This window comes from Crinia signifera, chromosome 8, assembly GCF_055691185.1.
Source record: "Crinia signifera chromosome 8, ASM5569118v1, whole genome shotgun sequence".
Classification (NCBI taxonomy): domain Eukaryota; kingdom Metazoa; phylum Chordata; class Amphibia; order Anura; family Myobatrachidae; genus Crinia; species Crinia signifera.
In genome coordinates, this window is record NC_139224.1 from 30434419 (window position 1) to 30457409 (window position 22991).

The 22991-nt window shown below is 41.7% G+C and overlaps 1 protein-coding gene across 3 annotated transcripts in view; it reads right to left on the bottom strand.

The window, feature by feature from the left end:
- Positions 1-22991, bottom strand: part of PTPRG (protein tyrosine phosphatase receptor type G) — a 407379-nt gene that overhangs the window by 320173 nt on the left and 64215 nt on the right. For all 3 annotated transcript variants that reach the window (XM_083156071.1, XM_083156070.1, XM_083156072.1), the window contains exon 2: positions 14145-14249. In XM_083156071.1, coding sequence (XP_083012197.1) covers positions 14145-14249 — 105 coding nt within the window. The remainder of the gene's footprint in view (positions 1-14144; positions 14250-22991) is intronic.

The window sequence follows — 22991 nt, forward strand, 5'->3', positions numbered from 1 at the left end:
AGCTGGGTACACACTGGAACAATATGTACCTAGCAGATTTATGTCAGGTCAACCTATCAGAACCCAGGTACACATTGAGCGATGTACAGGAGGTGATTGTTCACGTTATCGCCAGGTTTGATATGCAGCACATCAATACAGACATCGTCGCCAGAAACCGCAAATTAGGCGTACACACTATACCAGGCATGGTAAACATGTGGATCTCCAGCTTTTGTGAAACTACAAGTCCCAGCATGCCTTGCCACGGTTTTCCAATTAGAGAATGCTAAAGCTGTAGCAATGCATGCTGTGATGTGTAGTTTCACAACAGCTGGAGCACCACAGGCTGGCCAGGCCTGTACAAGACTATATGGAGTTCTGATCCGGACAGAAAGCACCAATCTTGCAGCGTTCGCTCCAGAATGTACACGCTTAATCGACGAGTGTCAAATCCAGCTTATGTGGAAGTACACATCAAAGCCCGCTCTGCCACAGTAATGCTTATACAGAGACAGAGCATGCTGGGATGTTGGTTCCACAGAAGCAGGAGAGCCACCAGATCTAATGGATCATCATAGATACCTCTACATCAGGCATGTCCAACGTTGGCCCTACAGATGTTGTGAAACTACACATCCCAGCATGCTTTGCAATAGTTTTAGCATTTCCTAATAGCAAAGCATGCTGGGATGTGTAGTTTCACAACATCTGGAGGGCCAACGTTGGACATGCCTGCTCTACATTTTCAAGGTGGGTGGATTTATTTTTTGGGAGGTAAAGGCCTACGAATAATGCCGTATAGGTGACAAATTCCACATCAGAGACTTGACCGACAGGACACCCAGGAATCTATTATTCAATTACCCTTTTGGTTATTGCGGAACATACAGAAGAGAGGGGGCAGACCAGGAAAGCGAAGGCTGCTACACTGCACAGGAAATTAGTATTCCCAGCTAGTATTAGATTACTGCCAATATCCCATTAGTGGAAGAAGCTTAGTTAAAAGGATGTAACATGTCTGTGGGTTTTGTGTAACTCTACGATTTTACAGCACTAATAACTGGGAGATAGAGATCGGACACGAAGCAATGGGAGTACGGAGTTAAAAAGGGATTTCTGTGTATTTCTCACCACTTGTAAATGTGCCATTTTATTACTGGCTTTACACACTTTGGAGCCTATTAATATTAAAGAGATCTGTGCCTTTACAGAGTCCGAGACGGTGACAAAGATGTAACAGACTGCTGAACTTGAAAAGGGCCGAGAGACTGTCAGAGAAAAATGTGCTGTTCAGGGTTACCCTGGCATTTCACTGCAGCTCTGTGCAAATGTAAAAGCTTCAGTGGTTTTGGTACTTGTTTCCTAGCACGGCCACAATCGCGGCCATCGGGTGTCATTTTTAGTGGTCTGCAACGCGACCGACGCCCCCGATTTTCCCATTGAAAAAAATCAATATCGCGTCGGTCGCGTCGTATGCAGCTAAAAAACGCTTAAATGGTCCAGACGCGATGCCCCTGATTTCCCCATAGGGAACAATGTTAAATGCCTCAATTTACCCGCGATGCCCCCGATTTCCCATAGGAATCAATGTTAAATGGCTCAATTTACCCAAATCATCATAGGGAACAATGGTAAATGGGCCAGAAAACCCAAAAAACACCCCTGAACCGTGAAATGTCCCCCCAAAAGTAGTTGACGCCACCCCACGATCAACGTGAGGAGTGTTTTTAGGAGACCATCCACGCTACAGAGGACCAGGTTGAGACTGCAGCAGGAGTTACCCGGGTTTTCATTCATTTCCCTGCTGTTATATCCCTGACCTACGGTACGAGGCTTGGCCTGACAATTTTAACATTTTTGTGTTAATAAAGCCTTATGTATTTTATCATATCTGCACCATGAGGAGATGTTTTCTTTGTTGCATGTGATATCCTGAGCAAAGAGAAAGATACCTTTATACGATTGATTCTGCGTACAAATACGTAAGACAGTGTGAGCATTGTTGTTTTTGAAGTCAGCAAAAGATACCTTTTTGTGTGTACCATAAGCATCTTGCATGTAAGCACATGTAAGCCTATATCAAATATAAGCACTAATATTGGTGGTTCTACAGAAAGCCAGCAAAAGATACCTTTATATATGTATCCCTAACACCTTGCATGTAAGCGCATGTAAGCACATGTAAGCCAATATCACGTTGAGCACTACTTGGTGGTCCCTTTAAAAGATACCCAGATAGGATTGTCACACACGCTATACCTGTAAGCACGTGTAAGCCATCCACCTTGGGATTTTTGGGATCTCCCCCTTATTGGAATTCGTTTTATGCATATAAAGAAGTGTGCCTGACGGTCTGTTTTTTTGCTGTTTCTCTCTCCTGCCCCTTATGTGGAGATTCGGCTTACACTGAAGAATTAATATCTTGGGTGAAAACAGAAAAAACCTTTAATTGAGTCAAAATCCTGACCATCACCATTTGAGAGAATAAGCAGCGCAGAGATCTCTAAACCACCGTTTTGTTACGTGAACCCGAAGCGTGGCGAGCGCAGCGAGCCCGCGAGGGGCGGCGGTATGCGTCCTCCGACCTTTTCATACCCCCACTATCCACGTCGGCGTGGAGTTGAGAATAGAATAGTGTGGCGAGCGCAGCGAGCCACCGAGCCCGAAGCGTGGCGAGCGCAGCGAGCCCCGCGAGGGGACGCGGATACCTTCACAGGTAAACGCCTCCCTTTGCGTGCTTCACAGGTATCCGCGTCCCCTCGCTGCGCTCGCCACGCTTCGGGCTCGGTGGCTCGCTGCGCTCGCCACACTATTCTATTCTCAACTCCACGCCGACGTGGATAGTGGGGGTATGAAAAGGTCGGAGGACACGTACCGCTGCCCTCGCCACGCTTCGGGTTCGCGTTGATCGTGGGGTGGCGTAAACTACTTTTGGGGGGACATTTCACTGTTCAGCTGTGTTTTTTGGGTTTTCTGGCCCATTTCCCATTGTTCCCTATGATGATTTGGGTAAATTGAGCCATTTAACATTGTTCCCTATGGGGAAATCGCGGGCATCGCGTCGGTACCATCGTACCCGATTTTTTAGTGCATGCGATGGCCGCGATGCCCCCCGATTTTTCCTCACGATGCCCACGATCATGATCGTTGTGGCCGTGCTAGGAAACAAGTACCGTGGTTTTCATTTATGACAGACAACAGAAGCCAATTCCACATTAAAACAAAAATGTCCTAAAACAATCAGGTCAAAAAGCTGAAACTAGGGCCGGCCACTCACTGGCATAGCATTAAACTCCAATGAGACTGCCTGCAAAACACAAAATCAAACTGACATTTCGTTAAAAACAAGATCCCAGTTTATTTCTCTTTACACATTGGTATCTAAAGTTATATTGTTATATGGATGGGAAAACTTTAGAGCGCATCTGTCTAGCAAATTGAGCAATTCAGCTCCTGGGCAACTCTAAAAATAAATCTAGCAGAGTTCTGCCGAAACGAAGACTAGATCCTGCGCCGCTATCTCTTTGTTAAAAGCCGGTGTTCAAATGTTTCTCTGTCTGTTCATGTATTCTGTGAGATATCAAATGCTGAACAAATAGTAAATCTAACTTTATGATTTTTCAACTTCTATCTATTCACAGCGGTGACTGTGGGGAGCACTAGACCTTTATGTGAGCGAGTCCCATTGAAGACTACAGAAAAAAGGGACTTGACCTGTGGAATAAACAATGAGCATCTTTTTATTATTTCATGGCTTGCAGCTCCTTATAAGAAGCGCAGCATGAGGGAGGAGTACAACAAAAGACATCTCTGCAGGGAGACACTCAAACAAAATACTAAAGAAGCTGGACCTGGAACAGGGGAACTTTGCCTGCACCAGGACTGGAACTGAAGTCATTCTGTCAGATTCCATCAGAAAGGACAATGATTTTAAAAGGATGGAATAGAGTTTATTCAAGTGTATGACAGAAAGGGACCACGTACAACCAGTCTTCTCTCAGCCCTGAGTATCTTCTTCAGAAGGTACGGAGCCACTAACTGAAACATATTTGCACAGACAAATCTTTCACATTCTCTCAAGGATTTCCGTGGAAAGGAGCTAAACAGTTTTCTCGGAATATCTATAACGCTGTCGGCGCCGAGCAGGGGGAAGCCTCCACCCCCCCCCCAGTGATGATAGCGATCATCGCTGTCCATACAATCTGGGCATAATCGCCCAGTGTGTATGGACCATTGGACTTCTGCGAAGTGAGGCCAGTTGGATCTACTCGGAACCCTCTCTCCAAGTTTCAATCGAGTCTACGGGTCTCCATTACGTCTTATGATTATTATAGTTGGCCAGTACCTCTATGTTGTTACTGCTATTTTCTGCCTGCCATCTGTCATATCCTCAGTATATTTTTTGTTCTACTTCTAGTATGTGGTATTTGATGATCATCTGTCTTGGCACGATCAACACTGTTCTGTGCAGAAATATATATACTTGTGTATTTAACATGACCACTGCATATGGTGGGTTTTTTTTTTTTAATTGTATGTTTTGGTGTAGGGTTGTGTGGTTTTGATTCACCATGGCAACTGTGGGGACGCCGGCTCTGGCGTCTGATGGCCGGATCCGGAAGTTACTTTGGTCTCTGCTGATGACTGGTGCTGATGTTGTCATGGGCGGGCGCACACTGACCAGGCCGGAAGCTGTGTCCTGGAGCACGTGGTGTAGTACAGCCTTTATATTAAAAAAAAAAAAAAAAGGTATCTGTTTTGTGTAATAAGGTTATCCTGATGAGATACGGTCCCTAGGTCGACATGGGTTAGGCCAACAGGGCATTAGGTGGACATGTGCCGACAGTGGGTATTTCATGCCATACCATCCACTAGGGCAGGGATGGGGAACCTTTGGCCCTTCAGCTTTTGTGGAACTACACATCCCAGCATGCCTTGTTACAGTTTTGCTATGTGGCCATGCTACAACTGTTGCAGGGCATGCTGGGATGTGTAGTTCAACAACAGCTGGAGGGCTGAAGGTTCCCCATCCCTGCACTAGGGCGTGGTGGGAGAATAAAATAGTGTGCCGAACACATGGTGAGCGGTGCTACGTTTCGGTGTCCATGTCGACTGTGTCAACCTTTTGACTGTCTACCATGCTGCTGTCAGTCAAATAATCCATACCCATCCTGATGCCGAATTAAAAATTCAAAAAACATTTGATCCTATTGATCTGCCTTCAAGTTTGATTTTCTTCTGAGTGCCGCCAACTACAATGTTTTTATCTATATCTTTCCATAAGTAATGGGCATCCACTGGAGATATTCAATCAGCTGTCGACAAGGGGGGGGGGGGGGGGGCATGGATCACCCCCCCCCCTCCTTGTGGGCTCGCTGCGCTCGGCACACTATTTTATTCTCCCTCTATGGGTGTCGTGGACACCCATAGGGGGACAAAGTGCCGGCATTCGGGATTCCGGCTTCTGTATTTCGTCCGTCAGGATTTCGACCGCCGGCATATTGACCGCATCCCCTTAATACATCTGCCCAGTAGTCTTCAATCTAGTGTGCAGAGCCTACGCAGGAGGTCAACTTTTAATTAACAAGGTATAAATGCCTGTCTTACAGACAATTTCCTCCTAACTTCTCGTATTGCGGCTCTCTTTAAAAATTGCAAATTTGATGCAATAGTATAAAACAAGCCACTGGCATGTGTTATTAAAATTAATATTCATGGAAAATGAAGAGTAGGCCTCTGGGTAGTATTGTCTGCCCATGTGTAAAATTCTCATTTTCTTAAGACTTAATTTTTAAGCTTTGAAACGCATGTGATTAAAACTTATCAGAATTTTAAGTGCAAAAGGTTCGAAACCATATTAAAATAATTCTGATGTCAAGGGGAGAACTGCAATGAAAATGCACATACTGTATCAGCCCCATGTTCAATCAGAGAATAAAATTAGTGCTACAAAATAATTCTGTATTTTATCATCTTCATTGATAGAGCAGAACAGGCCGAGTCAGCAGTTTTGCCCCTCGAACCTGGTCATTAATCACTTGTTTAGTGCCAAAAAGGAGCACAAAGTCACGTCAATAATATATAATTAAATTCCACGTAAAGCTGCTATATGACATTAATATATATCAAAAGCGGTGCAATATTGAGCTCCATCATAGTTACTTAAATCAACGTTCCTTTTTTTTTTTTTTTTTTTTTATCAAGTTCTTGCTGAATTTTACTCCGTACTATGGCAGACAGAGTAACGGCTAGCCAGACTTATTCAGCAGAAATGCAGCGTGTTTGGGCCCATTAATGCAAAGGAGCAATGTCACAGCAGCTTAAATGACTGCAGCCGCAAGCGTATCAGATCACATTATTAATTATGTAGTAGATTTATAAAAAGGTTCACCACTTCAGGTGGTAGTTCAAATTGAATGAGACGCGATTTAAAAATGAGCTGGTTTCTACTTTTTTTTGTTGCACTGTACAAAATGTTTTTAATTACACAATTAAAAAAAAGGGGGATTGCCCACACCCCCAAGTGTTTGGGGTCAATAAAAAAAAATAAAAAAAATAAAAATAAAAAAAAAGGTTCCAATGTATTCTAAAATACAAAAAAAAAAAAAAAAAATTTAAAAAGGTTATCCAGATTTCTTTATTTTAGAAAAGGTGTTTTATTTGCAAGAGAAAAAAAATTCTGTTTCTCCGTTTGAGGGTCTGAAAAAAAAGCTTGTCTGGTGGAGAACACTGGTTAACAATACACAGAGGAGATTCAATCGCCCCCAATTCCCAGCACTCGTGCGTGCAAACCAGTAGCTATTAAATGGTTTGTGCAAATGGGCGTACTAACATTTCTGCCCTTAGCCCCCCTCCTGCATGTACTCACTTTGAGCTGTGGCAGTTTTTAGCCCTCAAACTCTCCACCCCGCCCTCAGTCCCTATTTGCTCCTACCGCCAATATCTGTCTTCACAGCTCCCCCTCTCCATATCTAGCAAGTTTGAAACAGATCACTGTCTCTGCAAAAAAATGCTTTCACTTTCTGTTATGACATCTTCTAGCACACAGAAGGACTAAATTTGGTCCATTGAGTGGCCTCTAGTGCTCAGTGGTGGTACTTCACCTCAGAGGTAATGAGTATTTAGCCTTTTATATACAGTAGATAGAAGATATTTTGGAACAAATTAGCAGGTAACTCTCTTGAGGACTTGGAGAATAGAAATAATAAATAAAAAAAAAAGGCTAGGTTAAAAAAAATCACACTAACCGTGTTAAAAACACTGGCTTACTTGAAATTCAAAAATAAAGTTAAGAACGACCCACTCTTCAAATAATAAAACATCAGTGCGAGACATCCAGTAATTACCATTTAATTCTCAGAGCCCCCATCAATACTATCTGGCTCAGTTACGCAACATAAATATTAAAATGATCTGAATATACATAAACACTGAGGCTAGGAAGCTCCTCTATAATTACCAATGAGATTCAATATCCAGATCTAATTCACATCAGGAATAAAATTATTTGCACACCATCGCCAGTGCTGAAAAGTGCTGGATGTGGCAGAATTATGCCAAGGTGCAGGGAGAGAAAAAAAAAATGCAGAGTTGACAAAGATCATATAGACCTGGCTGGCAGTCTGAGCGCGCAAGCTAAAGATGGATAAATTTAATTAAGAATGCAAAAGGAACTGTAAATCAGACGGCAATAACAGTCAAAATTTTATATTAGGAATATTTTAAATGCTCATCAAAAGTGGCTTTTCCCAATACAGGCCTTTAATGTAACAGTTATTCTAACATGGGTATTTTTAAGGGGGGGGGGATACATCTGTAAAACAAAGATGTAAACTGTGGGAGAGAGATAAAGTGGAGAGGTAAAAGTCAGTAAAATGACTGCTGATTGGTACTTTTCAAAACGTAGTTGGATCGGATTGGTCGGTACTTTCGCTCTCTCGCCAAGGATCGATACCACTCTCTTTTAAGGGCCAAACAGAAAAGGCTGCAATTTGCGGGAACCAGCGCAATTCAGCAGCAACAGTCAATGGATTTAAAGTGGTAATTGGTCTCATGCAGTCCAGATTATAAATGTATCTGTGCTTGAGCACAGAGGATTTAAGCCCAGCGATATACGGCAGGGCATCACACACAGTGGGCCAAAAGTATTAAGCATTAACATGAGATCAAGTAGAGCGTGATAAAGTATCAGCAAATCAGCTCACAACTGTCATTTCTCACTTTCACCCTGTAACAAAACAGTTATCAGATTTGTTGGTCCTTTATCACCCTCTACTTTATCTCATTGAGGCTAAATACATTTTGCCCAGCGTGCATAATTTAGTACAGCAGCTAATTGGATTTAGTCATCTGGACTCAAGCTATGCTTAAAACCTGGACTGTAATACCCTTCTTCGATTGCAAAATGGGGTCAGACCCGGGATCTTGATCCAGTGTCCAAACGCTTTCACATTGAACCCGGGTTAACACATAAAAAAACCCGGGTCCAAGGTTCGATGTGAAAGGGGTAGAATTGGCAGAGTTTGTAGGTTTGAATTTAGGACTAATTGGTGTTTTAAATCTAGTGACCATTTCGCAGGAATAGCGCCAGTACCCACAGTTTATTGGGAAAACGGATTTCAATCTGCCCAGACAGTTAAGAGATCATGGTCGGCAGTTCCAGATGATTCAGAATCGATCTGGCGGCAGGCAGCTTGTACACATCAGCCACCGTGCCGACCCAATGTGTCCAAACTAAGTTAGTCATTCGCAGACGTTACGGCAGTACACACCCGCCGATATATCGTTTGACAGCTGTATGAAAGATATATCGCATAGTCTGAACCCAGCCTAATTGAGTGCCCCTTAGTTAAATTTTTTACCAGGTGATCGTGTGACTTAAGTTGATGGAACTGGGTGTCTGATACCTGTAACAGTGTGTGTACCATTAGGGTAAACCCATGGCTTGATCGCTAGAATATTCAATCCACTACTTTACTAATAATCTATATATATATTTTACACAGTGATGTAGATATAACATCTGATTTCATGCTCCCTGACAGCTATCGCAGGCAAGCCTTTACCTAGAGACCAGAGAAATGTGTTCTGCATAGTCTTGCAGAACACGGATGTCTGAAGCACATACAGCACAATTAAATCTATATGTATAAAACATGACCCGCTAGAGACTCTTACATTCCAATGAGCAACCTTGTTCAGGGTAGAATCAAAGAACCACGGGAAAAGCAAGAATATGCTGAGCTGCAGAGCAAAACCGGGAAGAGTCTACATGCTTGTGCACGGATCACCTTCATCCTACAACAATACCCATCCCGGCAATGTAACGGGGCTCAGCGATTACCACCACATTCAGGGGCATAACATGCTGCAAACCATGACCATTGGAGAACTGATCCCATAGACTAGACCAGTGATGGCTAACCTTGGCCCTCCAGCTGTTGTTGAACTACACATCCCAGAATGCCCTGCATCTGTTTTAGCATGGCCTAATAATAAAACTGATGCAGGGCATGCTGGGATGTGTAGGTCAACAACAGCTGGAGTGTCAAGGTTAGCCATCACTGAACTAGATTGAAACAAGGGAGTTTGTGATTCAGGATAAGAAACATTTGTAAATAAGCACTAATAATTACAGCTTTATTATTCTGGTGTAGATGGAACGTAGTCTACAGCATGTTGACCGTACACATCAGCGTTGCCAATTTTTGCCGCATTTAAGCCCTCACCCTAAATCAAGGTTGATATGCCCAAAGCCAACATTACGACCATGTTGACATAGCGGCAGTGCGGACCATCTGAATGTCGAGACTGTATACCACACTCTAAATATATGCACATTCAATTAATACACAAGCGGAGATGCAAAGACTCAGGTCTTTGGGTAAAGCGGTGTGCCCACACAGACTAAAGGAAGTTCCCGAAATTCTCTTGGTTAGCTCGGAACACTGGAAGGCGTAACAATGAAACTGAAATCTATTAATATGGGAGTCAAGTTCAAGCCATAGAGTATGAGTACATATTAATTGCCAGATGTCAATTTGCAGTGCGGTACACAGAAAAGGCCCCATTCAGTTAACTGTATACAGCGTTATACCGGTTTCATTGTACACTATATAAAACAAAACCCAGACTATCACAAGCAGCTTCACATTGAAAGGTTGCTAAAGTAAAAACTACAACTGCAGCAACTGTTTAATGAGTAAGAGAACGAGATGTACTAATAGTGCAAGTTTTGGCAGCAGACCCCATTCGTACCATGCTCTGGGACCTTTTGCTTTCCTTTATGAAAAATTTGGCCTCTTTGCAAAGACTTCACTGAGAGGGATCTAATTGCAGTGCGGCACATGCGATCGAGGACTCCAAGGTCATAAATCTGGAAGTCCTATCGCAAAGGAAGAGCTTCTAAGTGTGCAATTTTAATAAATAATGCCGGTATGCACTTAGTAAGTGATAGGTTGTTTCACAAGTACTGAGAGCAGATTTATCAAATTGCATGCAGTACATTCTACATGTATATGCTGAATGCATGTAGAAATCCAAATATGCCCGCAACGCACATCTTTTCCAATAAGAGCTGCCCTTCATGGTGGACTTCTAGATCTCAGCACATTTGCGAGTGGCGTGAGCCACTTGGGGGCTTCAACCAATTTAGTGAATGTGCAATAGGAACAGCTTGAAAGATGTAGAATCCGCATGTAGTGCTTGGGACTGTTAGACGCTACCTGGACATGCAACAAGCTGTGTTGTGCAACGCACTTGAGATATTCTAGGTTAGTACATCTAAATCTTTAGAATTTAAGACAGAAAGAAGATTTAACAGTCAATGTGTTCCATCCAGATTCCACAATCTTCAGTTGGCTGTAAATTTGCAGCTCTTCCCTAAAGAACTGTAGGATTTAACAGCTATTAATGACCACCAAAAAGTGGTAATTGCTCTTGTACTTATAAGCTTAATGAATGAAGAGCAGCCCATGGGGGAATGTGTTACAGTTGGGTGAAACTTGAAAAAGTAACGTTATTTTTTCTTTCCACATATCTGGGATGTTCTATGTTCAATGTATACAAAAGAGAAATAAGCTTCTCGGTCATCAGTGAGGTCCTCACTTAGCAGCACAAGAAAATGACAAACAGAATCGAAACAAGACCGGTACCATTCAGATTCTCCTAGAACCACTTTAAACTACAAAGTTTTTTTCTTGTACTAACAAATTGCAGTTTACAAACCTTGAGATCTGCAAAGCATTGTATTGTTCCTCCTAGCTTGCAATAATCACGTATAGAATATACACGGATACGTTCCGTTAATCTGTATAGGGAGATAATACGATACTGTAGGAAAGGGACAGCATCAGAGAGGACGACGCATTGAGCTTTAAATGCTTTAAAACATCAAATCCTGCTTTGCTTTTTAAATTGACCTTGGGCTTAATTGGGATTTTACTAGAGTTTGATAATTAGTAGCCAGAGTTGGCCTAGACCAGGACAAATGAACGCAACTATTTTAAATATATTGGAAAACAGCCTTGATTGTTAGCAGAAAAAAACACAAAAACCCGCACACACCATATGGAGGTCTCGCAGACATGCCACCAATAAAAAAAAATACATTTAAAGTATATAGGTTTTAAATATAAGGAATTAGTTGCATTATTTTAAATCAGTTTAACTCACCCTATTTAACTTAACATCTACATTTTAAATAACCAAAAGCTCTGTAAATTAATTCAATGCTTTATTGTGACATCTGAACAATAGGATATCTCCCACTTGAATGTCTTTGCGTAGGAACGTATCTGGAAATAGAACACAGATAACAGTCTGCTTTCCCCACAATAGCCGCAATAACCTTAACTGAACTAACTGGAGTTAAATGTCAGTTTAAAATCTAAAAATCAAATCTAAAATAGAACATTGCAACTGAAAAATACAGCATGCAGGTCGGCAATTACTCAGCGTTATACACATACACAATTATAGCCCCCAGCGATTGACCGGGCTAACTGTACCTGGAATACAGTATAACTGATTTGAAGAGTCTCTGGACAGGATGTAGTACATTGGATTTTGGATGAGATACATCCAGACACTTTTTGATTGGATCCTTCCTAAGGAAGCCCATAGCCTTCTATTAAGTGAAACCATTTATTGAAGGCATTGTTTAACCATTTGAACTCCAAGTGAATTTGCTAAAAATAGGTGTGAAATTTTCCAAGCAAACATTTTTATTCATCATAATGACCCATAACGTTTACCTTATATAGGAAAAAAAATATTGTTTTATTTGAATCTATATAACAAATCTGAGCGATGCTGGCATTTTTAGCAGCTATTTTGCACATATCTCAGAGATGTTTGCGCTTTAAAGGACTAACATGGCCAAACGCCGGAAGAGGTCGCATGCAGCCTAACCCATGAAAACCCGAAACATTTTGCCTTAAGCGGTCTATCTATTGCCGTGTGTGTGTGTGTGTGGTTGGGTTCATTGAAACAATAGAATACTTCAAGGGTTCACCACAGTGAATTTGGAGGCAGGAGAAGTGCACGTCTCCTAAATCTAGTATTACAAGGTATGCAAAATACCTTGTTCTTTTGCTCACTCAAGCGTTAACAAAAAACAAACATTAATCGGAGGAGAGAAAAAAAAAAAACAAAACAATAGTTTCCCTTTAACAACCATCAAATAGCAAGAAATGGTAACACAGACATCACAGCCATTATGGATATGGGTCACTCCAGTATTTCATAGAGAAGGATATTCTTTTGTCTTTTTCCCCCATTAGATCTGAGAATTGATGTCAAATGCTAAACACACAAGGATGAAATATCACCGGCAGATCAATATTATTGGTTTTACCCATTCGGAGGCTGCCAGAAACAGTGGTGTACTGCAGATGTGTGGAGTTTTTTTACGAATCCATGAGAAAGGAGTTGAGATTTAATTTCAAGATGAAGATTATGATTAAATTGAACTGGACAAATGTATAAGATTACATGCACTGTTTACCCGACGCCAGAGGAAAAAAAAAAAAAACACCCTTATCAGCAATGGTTTGAGAATTACTGTACAAAGACTTAATTGAAAAACTAATACAAATTTCTACACAAGGCAACAAAATCTACCGTACTTCACTTTTTAGGTAGAAAAATGATCAGTACTGTATGATGCAGAAAAATTAGGAATTACGATTTCTCAGAATTTAATGACCGATTGGATGGTTTTGCGGTCATCCAGGTGAACAGTGGGTATAGCAGTCAGTGGGCCAGATGCTCTTAACATCAAAAATTGATAAAATGGAGAGCGATAAACAACCAATCAGCTCCTGCCTGACATTTTTTTCAAACACAGCATGTGACGTGGCAGGTAGGAGATAATTGGCTGGCTGTTTATCACTCTCCATTTCAGCACTTTTGAATCTTCGTGCATCTGGCCCAAGGTCTGTTAAGATGTTTAAAATGCACAGGAATACACAATGAAAACGCTCCTCCGAATGACGTACAATTTCAAAAATCCAAAGCTCCAAATATTCCAAAAGTGAAAACCTTTAGCGCACCTGAGACAGTGACAACGTACACAAACATGAATTCACGTACATTTTAACTACTGTTTAAAGTTTCCTTCAAGCTATGTATAGAAGGTGCACATGAAATGCATTCATTTTGTGTTTAGACAATATTCCAAAAAATCCCAAATTAAAAAACATACGACAATCATTTCTAAAATGGGAGCTTCACTTGTAACGCAAGTCAACCCAATCCACTAGCTTTAAAGGAAATTTTAAGCAATACATCAATCAAATACCAAAAACAGTGGAACAGAAACATCCATAACTAAATTCCAACTCCTTTCCTCCACGAGTCATCTGCCCAGACCTGTACATGAACAACCAATGGAACGGCACAGGAAAATGAAGTGAAATCATCATGTTAAACAAGGAACAATTAAATATTTCTACAAAGAATATTGAAATTAATTTACCGAGGTTCTATAAAACAAATACAGTATAACATCACAATAAAAAAATAAAAAAAATCACTAAATTAGGACGTCTGTAATGCTAATAGCGCAACCACACCACAAAAAGCTTTTTTGCAATAACCACAAAAAAAAGTTAATCTCATGCACTTTATTACATCAATATTATGGTTCAGCAGTACAGTACCTGAGTAAGACCAGTATGGTTCACTGGCCGCTTTACGCCTCCGTATCTGCACAGATAATCCATGCCCGTTTTCGTGTAGGGTTCCCACATTCTCCTCCGTGTAAGCTGCAAGAAGGAAACACACAGTTAAGAGATTAGCTCGTTTTTCATTCGTTATATTCTTCTCGTTCACATTTATCTGAAATTGTGGTCACTACGAATTGAGAATTATTAACAGAACCAATACAATTGAGCACGTAGTCATGATCTAAGTGCAGCAAGTTGTAGATTCTACCGATTGAGGACAATAGAATTTATGATGAACACTAAAAACATTACAATTTCACATAATGAAGAGCCACCAATATGACCCATTCCCACTTTGTTCTGCTCCCATCTTCTCCCTATTTAGTTTCTGGTGGCAGAGCTTTGCCACAAAGGCTAGATCCAATCATTAGCAACATCTGTCCCTGCCCCCAGAGGAGCTTACAATCTGTATTCTCTATGGCAAGTACACACACAAACTTTAAAGGGGACAATTCAAATGTTCCGTGCACATCTGCATCCATAGTTAAATGCACCAGAAAGCTCCATTTAAAAAGCAAGCTATAGATCTAGATAACATTTTACAAACTATGGTCTTTTCACATCTCCAGAAGCTGCCAGGAGAAGAAAAACAAAAGTGTTCCAATAGATGCCCATTTATTCAGATGCCCAAACAGGGGATCCATGAAAGATTTGATATGCTCCCATTGGATGTTTATCTTTTGTTGTTAGAAGGCCATTATCCTACCAGTATGTTCGTGGTGTGTGGGAGGACACTTGAGCAACAGAAGCAGACACAACCAAGCACAGGGAGAACATACAGACTCCACAAAGATGGTACCTTGGTCAGAAATTGTACTCCTGACTACTGGGCTGTAAGGCAGCAATGCTAACCCACACACACAATTTGCTGTGGAAAGATTCCATAGTGCTCAATTATTACAGTCAGATAAGAACTGAAAGCTACTAGTGGAATAAAGGTCCTCAACTAACCGTAATTTCCATCCAACTGTAGATCATCATCATACTGGTACAACACAGATAATCGGCACCTTTGGTTCCAACACTATGTTGGATCATCAGTTTTACCAGACTGCTGGTGGTACAGTAACAGTGCCACTGGTACATGACTGCTAAATTGCCCAATCCTCTCAAAGACTAACTCAAGCTCCTTCCCATATGCTGAGGAGTTCAGATCTACTTTAGCCTAACTCACCCCGGCAGTCTGATGCGCCCGAATAATTGGTGCTAAACCTGTATAGTATGCTGGAACTTCTAGCAACAGAATGGACAATAACTTTTTAATACCGGCAACACACGCCAAACAGGTCAGATATGACACAGTTAAAAGGTTTCTTTTTTACTCTGCAAAGTAAAAATTTAGTGAGATTATATTCCATCATGGAATGCAACATAAATAAGTGAAGTCAACTACATCTCCCCGGAGAATTTCTTCCAAAGACTTTGTACAGAGCACATCTGGTGTATGTTTATGCACTATTTTAGAACAATGATCTGGAGATGCAAATCCTGCTTGCTGCAGAGTGACAGCATCGTACACAGGCCCCAACACACAGAGTCTATTTTAGAACAAGCTGGATTTTTTTTTTTAAATGAAATGACGCACATGAAAAACACCGAATAAAATAAAATAAAAATATTTTCTGAAACATGGAAGCAAAGCAATAAGGGGGGTATTCAATCTGCGTGTCATGGCTGTCGAGCTGGCTCGACAGCCATGACCCAGTCCCGTTCTCGTCAGCTCGACCGAGAACAAGCAGGCGGGATTCAATGTCCCACCTGCCGCAGGCGGTGGCCGGAAATAGTCAAGCTGCGGCCGTGAGCTCGGCAATTTCCTGCTTGTAAAGTTGGGCTCGTTCTGAGAGATCCCCTGCTCAATGCTGTTGAGTAAGACAGCATTGAATAGGGCCCGGCGGCCATCTCCCCCAACGGGAGATACTCGCCAGTGATTGAATATCCCTCTAAGTGTTTATTCAATTCTAGAACAGACGCACCGGTCAAAAGACCACCAGGACCTGGGAGAATTCACTGGTGCCGCCATGAGCATGCACGCTACTGCTGGTCCATCTGGGATGTGTTGTGATTCTAACATGTCAACATTCATCGTGTAGACAATGATGGAGTTTTGACATGACAGCTGATGTATTCAATCCGATTTATGGGGACAATAAAATATTAAGGTACTTATGTATTATCTGGGCTCCCATGTTAAATGCACCCCATTTTTTCATACCCCTACTATCCAACTACGCATGGAGTTGATTTTATATAGTGTGGCGAGCGCAGTGAGCCACCGTGCCCGAAGCGTGGCGAGCGCAGCGAGCCCTGCGAGGGGACGCGGTCTCATAAGAAAAACGGGAGCCCAGATATTACATAAGTGCCAATATTAATACTGATGTAGAATGTCTGACCCTGTACCAGAACAGAAAGGCAAACCCTCATTTAAAGCACAATAGTTAAGAATAAAACCTTGGAAAGTAAATGGAGAGAGCTAAAGTGCCAGCTAAATTAGCTCCCACAGGTTATGTTGCTTGCCGTGTTTAAAAAAACACGACAGGAGCTGATTGGTTGGTAATTTATCTTTCCACTTCCACTCTCTCGAATCTTTGCAATGATTGCTGGCGGTCACAGCAGCGGTATGAGAGTTTGCAAACCGGTTGCTAAGAATAAGTGCATGACGGCATACTCAACTTACCCATTTTCCACTAGGCAGGCTGGGTCCCACCTGGGATTTTGGACCTAGGTGCGACTTGGCTTGCTAGCCCTTTCCCACTAGTCTCCCAACCGAGCATAATGCTGGTTGGGTGACATCATAGGAAAGCAGGGCTGGGAGATGGGAGAACCTTCCAGGGGTGGCTTTACATTGCAGTGAACCGGACCTGGGTTGTTACTAGTCTCCACTAGCAAAAAAAAAAAAATTGATGAAGGTCCCGCGAAAAATCCTGGGTTATTTTTACTAGTGGAAAAGGGGTATTGCATGGGAGTGGTACACAGAAATTATATGGCCGCTCACTGAACAGTACACCACACATGAAATTGTATGGGCTACAGAAGCATAAAAAGGTGCCCATACACATTACAATTATTGTATACAATATCGCATCTCGGTTTTGCGATGAGATGGGATCTAGTACCAAAAGTATGTGTAGCACATACTTTTGGTACTAGATCTCATCGCAAAACAGAGATGTGATATTCTATACAATATGTTGTATACAATAATTGTAACGTGTATGGGCACCTTTAAAGCCATACACATTGCTACAGTGCAAAATATGCCGTAACTATCTATAGAATGCAAAAACGTGCGGAAAGTATGGCTTTCACACATTATACTGGTCAGGTCCAATACTGTACTGGTATGTATGTATGTATGTATGTATGTATGTATGTATGTATGTATGTATGTATGTATGTAGATTAAATTGGAGGCAATAAATGTGTGGGAGATAGGCCACTATTACCAGTTATTTATATAGCGCACATTCTGCAGCGCTTTACAGAGCTTGCAATCTAAATTCCCTAAAGGTGCCCATACACTGTACAATTGTTATGTGTGATGAGATGCGCGCTCCCATCGCACAGCTCAAAAAGTATAACGCTGCACATACTTTTTGTACTAGATCTCATCTCATAGCCTATGCAATCTGATGCAATCTAGTCCATATTGTATACAATATTTGTATTGTGTATGGACACCTTTACACATATACACATATGTGCCATTTTACATCTCCTCAAATAGCCCATTTGTTTGTTAAGGTGCATACAAAATGTGCAAACTGGCACCTCCATATACGTTTTTTTGTGTACACTGCACATCATGCCGGACAAGTGAGCTAGCATTGCGCCTAACCAGAGTGGCTAGTATAAAACATTTTAGATTTGTTTATTTTTTATATATTATAAACAAAAAGTATTTGTATTTTGTAATAATGCTGTGACTAACAGCACCTTGTCTTCATTTAAAAAAATAATAATAATTCAAATTAACAGCAGCAGAATAAAACCACAGCTGTACGGTTTATGGCCGCCATGGAATCCCATAGTCTAAAATCCACTTGAGATAGATCGTCTTATAGAGCAGCCCAGCTTTAACGTAGGCTGTAAAACAGAACAGTGCGTCCTGTTGCTTTAAGACTGGATTGCAAACTCTTAAAATGTTACGGTTAGCACTAAAAACACAACCTAGAACCGTTAAAGACATTCTGCTTTATAACATATGCAGTCACAATATTGACGGCAAAATAAAACGTGGTCGCATAAACAATTTATATATTATGAACGTGGAATGTCTGGAGCCGGCGTACGGGATGCAATGAATTTCCCAAACTGCAACCACTAAATGTTATATAAAAAAAAAAAAAAATCAAACAAGGAAAAAAAAAAAAAAAAAAAAATCTGTGAATTGCAACCGTAGCTCATACATAAATAAAAGACATGGATTTTCAATAATTTCCTTAAGTGAAAATTAAATCATCGAAATATATGGCGGACAGGCGCCTCCTGTAATTATTTTCACTGTTTTGGGTCTCGAGTTAATAACAAACAAAAAAATCAAAAGCATTTAAATGAAGTGGCTTATGTCAAGCAATTTCTAAATAAAATACAATACATGGCCCATCCTTGGCAATTTTTTAAATGAAGCTCTATTTTTCTTTAGCGTTCTCATTTTGTCAAGTTAATTTCCTGTTTGAATGGTTTGCAAGGGAGGGGGGTACAAGGGAAAAATCTCTCCTCTTCTATTTCACTCTCCTGGGCACTTGGTTAGAGGAAGTGAGTGGAGGAAGGTAAAATGGTGAGAAGATGACGAGCGCTCGGTGAGAATTCGGGGGAGGGGGGGACTGCTTTTTATAAAATTGCAAATTATTAATACACAGACCATTATGCACTAGATTTCTCAGCAGAGACCAATATTAAATTGCACCCCAAAGCAAGCAATTAGCACTTCCCTTATGTTGTTAGAGGTGCTAAAACTGGTGTGTGTGTGTGTGTGGGGGGGGGGGGGGGGGGAGCATAGAGTACATCAGTGAGAAGGATCTGCTGATGTGCTAGTATAATATAGGATTGTAGAGACATTATAAATGTTACGGAATTGCCATTATTAGCCAGGAAAATTATAAATAATCGTTTTCATATACTGGAGGATGGAAGTTTGCAAAAGGGTTCTGCAATTCTACAAAACCCCCAGGTACCAGCTGTCATTTTTTTGGTAAAATAAAAAGCAAGCCAGGTGACAAACTCAACGCCTATTTCACAGTATGATTTATTTATAGCAGTAGTCACCTGTAACCCAGTACATAAAACAAATATGGCAATAAAAGGAAGCTAGCTTGTCGGAAAGGATTCCAGTCCACCTAGGTACAGCCAATACAGAGATTACCCTTCTTGGGAAAGTCAGCCTGTTGCTCACAGCACTGAAGTCATGGGTTCGATTCCCAATATGGCCCCCAACTGTGCGGAGTTCGTATATTCTCCCAGGTGCTTGAATGTGATTCCTATAGGTACTCCGGTTTCCTCCCAAATTAAAAAAGCAAAAAAAAAGCTGGTAGGTTAAATGGCTCCCAACAAAAATTAACCCTAGAATGAATGTGTGTGTACATTGGGAATATAGATTGTAAGCTCCACTTATCCAGGGACGGATGTGAATGTTCAAATATTATCTGTAAAGCGCTGCAGAATGTGTGCACTATATAAATATCTTAATAAATAAACTAAAACACTGTCTACTTGCTACTTTTATGTTATTGAGAGCACTCTACTAGAGCACACAGTTGGCTTTTATCTATGTAGTGCAAATAATGGGACAAGATACAAAGGAGCTTGCTTAAAGTTTGGGTGTATCACTACTTGGAGTGTACCCATGGCCAGCATTTAGTCAGTCAATAGGCTTCCCATTGTACTTGAGTGTAGAGCTGCCCACTAGACTATGTCAAGAAGGACCACTTCTATCACACAGAAAACCAAATTTATACCGTGCAGGGACGGACCCCCGTTCTCACTGCTAGGCAAATTCCCGGGTGAAGAATTTCTGCCCGGCAATTTGCCTTTTAACACAGGTTTTTATGCTGTGAGAACGGGTCAACCCGTGTCTGCATACCCGGATCTCAAACACGGGTAAAAAGAAGGGTTTTACCAGTGTATGAGATCCAGGTATGCGACCCAGTCACACTGCAAAAAAAAAACGTGTTAAAAGGCAAATTTCCGGGTCGACATGCTAGACCCGGGAATTTGCCTGCAGTGAGAACGGGTCAAGGACTTTTAATTGGCAATTTGCAGATCAACACAAATCTTGTCTCTATGAGAACGGTTGACTCAAAATGTCAGGGACCTTAACCCTGGATTTTACTAGGGTCAAAGACCTGGTAATCTTGATCCATGATGACCCTTTCATACAGAGGAAATACCAGTGTTGATATGCACATTACCGGGTAGAAATGCTGACTCAATAAGCTTTTTTTGTGTCAAAGGAATCTGCCTGGGAACATCAAAAAATTATCCAACATTGAAATGCAGGGTAAAAGCTTTAGGGACATTTATGTTTGAGTGTGGTAGAAGTGTGATCAGGTACGGTGGTCTATTGACCAAGTGAGACCAAACAAGCAAACAAGCTTGAATACTGCCGCAACAGACCCATCCTACACGCGCATTCCCATACTTTCAGTTCTTGGTAGAAAGACACGGCAGCAACAGTTATCCAGAAACCTACAAGGGCAGTATTCAATGATTTTTTGCGAGCTGTGAGCAGAGCTGACTGCTTATCACCACAGCTCGCAGGTCAGTATTCAAAACTTGTTGCGTTAGATAAATCATATTGCAGCCAATCACCTCCAGACTAAAGCAGGCCATACATCTACAGGTCAGATTGGGCTGGAACAAAAACCAAAACCTGGTAATATCTGAATGATAGTTTTCCAGAATTTCAAAGCAAATGGTCAACTGCCATTCATAAAGCACATTCGTTTTTGTATTTATTTTGAAATGATTAATCTAAGAAAAAAAAAAAAAAGAAAGTTACAGCAAGCGGTCTGCAATTGCTAAATTGCTAGTCCTGTCATGAAGGAGAATTTTCACAGCATATGAAATCTTTTGAAGTCTAAGTGAACAGCTATGGGCATGTTATAATTAGTGTCACCAATAAGCCAAGCACAGCCAACGTAAGGTTGAAACTTCTCAATTAAAAGGAAGCTTCAGCATTATTATTGGGCTGAAACGCCCACTGTAGACACACAAGTGTTTTAGGAGATCCGAGTGGGTGCCGGATGACGCTCAATCATTAGATCGGACATCGGAATCCAGACTGACAGGGGCTATTCTCCCTCGAGGGTGTCCATGATCCACACAAGATGGAGAGCAGAACCTGTGGCAAACACAGCGAGCCACAGAGCCCGCAAGGGGGCTTCTTAGCACTCGACCCCTTTCGGAGTCACTACAAATCGGGATTCCGATTTCGGAATATTGACAGTCGGAATCCTGTCTGTATGGGTGAGATGTATCAAAATGAAAAATGCGGTAAAACCACCGGTTTACCGCATTTTCACATGTACTATTACCCAGTCGCACCGATTTCGCGGGCCAGGGTATCTCCACCCTTTGGGTGGCGATACCATATAAAAGCCTATTTGCTTGTTTTCGGTGCCCGTGCCCTCGCCGACCCCCCCTCTCCCCCTCCCTTGGCCTTACCTTCCTGCAGGTCCTCCTGGACCCCGGAAGGTAAGCCCTTCCTCCCCCTAACAATGCAGCCGGACATCCTTCCGGCTGCAGGGAGGAGGCGGCGCCAGGGAAAGCCTGCTTAGCTGTCCCCGGCATGAAGGCGACGGAGTGCCCCCGCACACAGTACAGGTATCGCGGGGGGTCTCCGTTACCGCACCGCGATGCCAGCCGCATACGTTAGTACATATGCACTGGCATCGCGGCGATGTATTTTAATACATCCCGCCCTCTAAGAGTCATACCACACCCAATCAGAGTAGCGCATGTAACTTCCCACGGGACAGAGACACTGCTGCATCATCCAAGCCAAATTGGACACCGAAACTCCTGGAATAGTTTATGCAAACGGCACCAGTAAGTGCAGGTGTTCCCAAACTTTTCCAATCACGGCACCCTACAGTATCACAATATTTTTCACGGCACCCCTAGGTAAAAAAGTTTGTTAATGAGAATTTCAGAAAAAGATATTAAATTAAATATATTGGGATTACATTTTATCCGTAGGTCCAGTTATATGGTGAGGAACATGATTCACTTCTGTTTCCCCACAAATAGGAAGCCACAAGCACTGATTTTGCCAATTTCATTGTCCATAAATATTTGCAATTGGTTCTGGACCACCAACCTGAGGCACCCCTGCAAGTGTCTCAAGGCACCCCAGGGAGCCTAGGCGCACAGTTTGGGAAACACTGTGTTAGTGTTAAGCGGTTGCTTTACCTGTGTGTACATAACATGAGAATACATTTATTTCATAATATCCTTAGGTTATTTAACCAGCCCTTATGGGCCATCATTTGTTATGGTCTAATAAAGTCTAAAAAGGATTTCAACAAAACTGTCTATGAGAAGCAATAGCAGCTCTGGTACTATCTGCAAGCTGGAATACCAGAAGTTACATGTTTGCACAGGGCTGCAAAATAAAAAAATAAAAAGAGGGGGAAGGAGAGGACCCAAACAGGATATAAATTATACACCACCCAAGCCTCGGAGAGCAAAACGAACACACAGTCCTGATTAACATCTGCGCCTACATTACAACTGGGAAACGTGCCATGGTAACTGCTCTAAGGCACCACTTACTACACACAA